The sequence below is a fragment of the Elephantulus edwardii genome, unplaced genomic scaffold, assembly GCF_000299155.1.
Source record: "Elephantulus edwardii isolate Elephantulus edwardi_28Jun2011 unplaced genomic scaffold, EleEdw1.0 scaffold00073, whole genome shotgun sequence".
Taxonomy (NCBI): domain Eukaryota; kingdom Metazoa; phylum Chordata; class Mammalia; order Macroscelidea; family Macroscelididae; genus Elephantulus; species Elephantulus edwardii.
The window spans coordinates 1,710,432-1,715,552 of record NW_006399823.1 but is presented as its reverse complement, the minus strand read 5'-3'; the positions used below and the strand labels follow the sequence as shown (position 1 = coordinate 1,715,552).

Here is a 5,121-nt window from a genome sequence, read left to right as displayed (position 1 = left end):
TTTGGGGTATATTCCCAGTAGTGGAATTGCTGGGTCAAATGGTATCTCTATTTGCAACTTTTTGAGAAAGCGCCATACTGCCTTCCACAGTGGTTGTGCCATTTTACACTCCCACCAACAGTGAATAAGGGTTCCAGTCTCTCCACAACCTCACCAACATTTGTTGCTTGCTGTTCTGTTAAATTTTGCTATTTTGACTGGGGTGAGATGATATCTCATAGTTGTTTTGCAGAGTTTATTCTTGAACTCCTGTGTCATATTCTTTTTGCAGTGAACAGAAAAACAACTCAGCCTCAAGGCCGACAATACATTTGTTTTGATATCCCCACCACCTGCAAGATTGCTTGCTTTATTATCAGCAGCAAGCAATGCCATCTGAACAGAGTCATTAGGGAAGGACATACCATTCTGTACATCCTTTCTTGGTCTTGGGGTTCAAGGAACAGTTAAACTTGTTTTTGCTCCTATTCAAACATCTGCACATTTGAACCTGGCACAAAATGGCTACTTGCATAAAATTGCTGCAGTATGGCTTACTTTTTAACATCCTACTTCCTTGAGTTGTTTTCTTTTCTTTTCTTTCTTTCTTTTTTTTGAGTTGTTTTCTATCAAGCAGATACTATATAGCCACGTTAGTCTTGCTGGTCTTTTAGTATAGGGCTAATATTGCTTTACAAGTTAGCCAGGCCCCAACAAAAGACAAAGAAAGAATACTAAAAATAGGATTGGAATAATGAAGTTACCTACAAAGGAGAACTAGTAAGACTAGAGACCAATTTCTCAGCAGGCAAGAAGGCAGTAGGATGATATACATAAATGTTAGAAAGAAAAAAAAATTGCCAACCAAGAATATCATAGTCAGGAAAATGTTATCTCAAATAACAGTGAATTTAATCACAAACTAAAGGGATTTGTGAAAGCTACATCAACTCTACAAAAACAAACAAAAAACCTCAACCAAAAATCTAAAAGTCATTTTTTGGACCCAGAGCCAACAATGACATATAACAAACCAAAATTACATGTATAACAACATCATTCAGCTGAACCAGACATTTAAATATGCAAAATATAATAATCACGTTGTTGTTGCTGTTGTTAAGTGCCATTAAAGCAACTTCACCTCATCGTGACGCTATAAATATACAAGACTAAACCATAAACAAGGGCAGCTTTAAAGCAGAAAAAGAGGAAGTAAGTGTAGTTACACAACTTAAATGTAGATGTGGAGGTCAGGGAGGAACCAGGTGTGAGCAGGCTAAAGAGGAAGACCCAGCAGAAGACAATGTGGCTGCCAAGGTGTTTGATTCCATCGACAAGTTTGGCTTGGCTTTAGCGATTGCAGGAGGAATGGTGAATTCTACCTGTACAATGTGGATGCGGGGCACAGAGCTGTCATCTTTGACCAGTTCTGTGGAGTCCAGGACATTGTGGTTGGGAAGGGACTCACTTTCTCATCCCTTCAGTACAGGAACCAATTATCTTTGACTGCCACTCTCAACTACGTAGCTTACCAGTAATTGCTGGTAGCAAAAATTTACAGAATGTCACTATTACACTGTGAATCCCCTTTCAGCTTGTTGCTAGCCACCTGCCTCGAATCTACAGGAACACTGGGAAGGATTATGATGAGTGTGTGCTGCTGTCCATCATGACAGAGATTCTCAAGTTGGTGCTGGCTCACTTTGATGCTGAAGAACTCATCTCACAGTGAGAGCTGGTCTCCAGTTAGGTGAGCGATAACCTCACAAAGCAAGTGGCCACCTTTGGGCTCATCCTGGATGATGTATCCTTGATGCATCTGACCTTTGGGAAGAAGTTCACATAAGCAGTAGAAGGCAAACAGGTGGCTCAGCAGGAAGCAGAGAGGGCCAGACTTGTGGTGAAAAAGGCCAAGCAGCAGAAGGCCACCATCATTTCCGCTGAGGATGACTCCAAGGCTAATGGCCAACCCACTGGCCATTGCAGGTGATGTGGCTTGATGGAGCTGCCAAGATAGAGGCTGCAGAGGACATTGCCTACAGCTCTCCCTCTCTCCATGCCACACCAGCAGTTAGTGCTGCTGCGACTTCCCCAGTGAGGCCTCACACACGCTTGGTTCTTACCACAGCCTTTCTTTTGCTCCAGCCCAAAAATCACTGTGAAATTTAATGATTGGCTTATATCATGTTGGAAAGAAATTAACTTCAGATCTTAAATTGTTCTAACACAAAGCAAAACCACTTTTAAATGTAGAGGAACATAAGGAGATTTCAAGATAAACAAAAATGTTTTATACTTGGGAATAAATTGTAACTTAGAGGATTGTTGTTGTTACATGCCATGGAGTTGATTACAATTCACAGCAACCTCATGGACAACAGGTTCATGAACCCCACCTATCCTGTGCCTTCCTGTTCATGTCTGATTTACTTGAGCTGATTGCTGTAGTCACTAGGTCAATTCATGTCATTGAGTGTCTTCCTCTCTTTGACTGATCCTCCACCTTTCAATGATGGTCTTCTCCAAGGACTGGACTCTCCTAACAACATGCCAAATATAAGTGACAAAGTTTCACCATCCTTGCTTCCAAGTAGCACCCTGACAGCACCTTCCCCAAGACATATTTGTTTGTTGTCTTTGCAGTCCATGGGGTATTTAATACTCTTTTCCAACACCACAATTCAAAGGCATCAATTCTTCTTCTGTCATCCTTATTCATTGTTTAATTTTCAGATGCATAACAAGCAATTTAAAAGACTATAGCTTGAATCATGCTCTGGTGGCCTCATTTTAAGAAACTGCGCAGCAATCCTTAAGGCACGTGGTTCAAATGCACCAGCTGGTCTGTGGGAGAAGTGAGGGCCATCTCCTCCCTTCAATTAACTGTCTCTGAACACCCACTGGAGGGTCAGCTATTGTTCACTTCTGACTCAATGGCACACAATAACAACAACTAGGCTTGAACCAGATGTACCTTAGTCTTGACACGGATATCGTTGCTCCGTAACACCACAGAGAGGTCCTTGTTAGCAGATTTATAAAATACAATTATGTCTTTTGATATCTTTCTTTTTTTCTGAGAGCGATAACTCAATTATTTTGAACTTGACTTCATCATTTGCACTTTAGGCTCCAACATTGCTAGGAAGTGCCACCTCCCATCTGAGAAGAGTCATGCCCATACGCATGTAGGAGGTAAACTAGTCAGAGATCTTCATAATAATGAGGGTTGCTCACTCATCACATGAGGAAACTACAAGAAGGGCTCGGTAACTGCACGGTGAGTGTGTGAGATGGGCAAAGTTCCTTTCACTGTGGCGGAATGCCTAAGTCTCCAGATTCCTGGGCTGGAACATGGTACCAGATAAGTAAGGTCAACAAAACAGTGAGCAGGCTTCACTTTCTATAGGACTGTATGGCATCAATCACCATGTGAAGGGGTTCCAGGAGGCGGGCAGTGCCCAGGGTCCATGTAGTTCAGAAGCTCGATGCTCTTGCCATGGCTCTGGCTCTGGAAGCTTTGGCCTCATCCACTAGTTCATCTAGGAAACGTTTCTGTGAAACTGAGTAGAAAGTGTAACCATAAATAGAAAGCTTTAGGGCTCCGATGCCCAGGTCTGTCACTGTGTTCTGGGTCCGCTGCTGTGGCAGCGTCTTCTGCCACTGGGGCAGTTGCACCTGCTGCATGAATTGCAGCTCCATGGGAGTCAATTTTTCCCGAGTTGGGTAGATGAGCTGAGCCACTGGGCCCTTTCCACTCTTAGCATTTAGAGGGTCTCCTGCTCCGGACACTGCTATGTTGCTGCTACCGTCTTTTGATTTCTTCATTGCTGACCCTAAGGGTGTTGACTGTGGATCCTAGAAAGATGAAATCATTGACAATTTCAATGTTCTCTCTATTATAATGCTGCCTATTGGCCCAGTGGTGAGAATTTTTGTCTTTTTGATGTGGAGATGTAATCCTTATTGAAAGCTTTGATCTTCTGCAGTAAGCATTTCTAGTTCTCTTTGCTTTTGGCAAGTGAGGCTGTTTTATCTGCATAATGCAGATTGCTAATGAATCTTCTTCCAATCCAGATGCCACACTCTTAAAAAAGTTCAGCCTCTAGAATTATTTGTTCAGTATACAGGTTGGTTATGTGTGGAGAAAAGATACAGCTCTGCTACACACTTTTCTTTTGTTTGAAACATTAAAATGCCATAACCCTTTTTTATTATGAAGTAAACCCTACTACACCTAGTGGACTTATGGTGATTTCTGGTGGTAGGTATGGGCCTCAGGACCTCTAAACTTCTTGTATTTGCAGCACTGAGGGTCAGCTACCATTAGGGTTATGATCATACTGGTTGAAGGTGTATTTGATCTCCTTCTTGGAGGCCTCATATACATATTTCTGATAACAGACAACCAACGCTCTGGAGATAGATTGCGTAAGTCTGGCGAATGTGACTACCACCCTTCACACAGACTCAGATGTCCACATCAGAGAACCGTTCTTTGCCCAGGAGCAGAATGGGCTCAAGTAGCTTGCACTGCAGCATGCGGGACTCAATCTTCTCCAGAGGCTGGCCTTTCACTGCCACACTGGCTGTCTTTATGCATCCAAAGACTTGCAGAGGACTTTTGGATAGCATGGCTGATAACTAGCAAGAGAATGTGGGCACAGTTCTCTTGATTTTAAACTACGCAATGTTTCTTGGTTTTGTCTGGACAATAGCTTCTTGGCCCAAGTATAGTTTCACATGAACACAAATAAGTGTTCTGGGATTTCCATTCTCCTCAATGTTAGCCATAATTTATTATGATTCACATAGTCAGATGTGTGGAAATGACTAAGCCTGTGCATAGTCACTAAAACACAAATAAACATCTTCTGGTATTTTCTTTTTTCAGCCAAGATCTATCTGATATTCCTGGTGTTGTCAGCTCTTTTAAATTCAGCTTGAATTTCTGTCAGTCTCTGTCAATGTACTGTTCCAGTCATTTTTGGATTATCTTCAGCAAGAATTTATTTGCATGTGATATTACTGATACTGTTTGAAGATTTCTGCATTCTGTTGGATCACCTTTTTTGAGAGTGGAAACAAATATGGATCTCTTTCAATCAGTTGGCCAGGTAGCTGTCTTTGAAATTTTTT

The 5,121-nt window shown here is 42.0% G+C and overlaps 1 protein-coding gene and 1 pseudogene across 1 annotated transcript; one reads left to right on the top strand and one right to left on the bottom strand.

Annotated features, from left to right (window-relative positions):
* Nucleotides 1–2,080, top strand: part of LOC102873239 — a 10,136-nt pseudogene extending 8,056 nt beyond the window's left edge.
* A 1,379-nt stretch (nt 2,081–3,459) lies between these two features.
* LOC102872831 (cytochrome c oxidase assembly protein 3 homolog, mitochondrial-like) lies at nt 3,460–3,810 on the bottom strand. The gene has a single exon (XM_006888951.1). It carries the CDS (start codon nt 3,808–3,810, stop codon nt 3,460–3,462), a length of 351 nt encoding a protein of 116 aa, XP_006889013.1.
* Between the last annotated feature and the right edge of the window lie 1,311 nt (nt 3,811–5,121).

Coding starts and splice junctions, on each gene's coding strand:
- LOC102872831 (XM_006888951.1), bottom strand. CDS start 3,810: ATGAAGAAATCAAAAGACGGTAGCAGCAACATAGCAGTGTCCGGAGCA.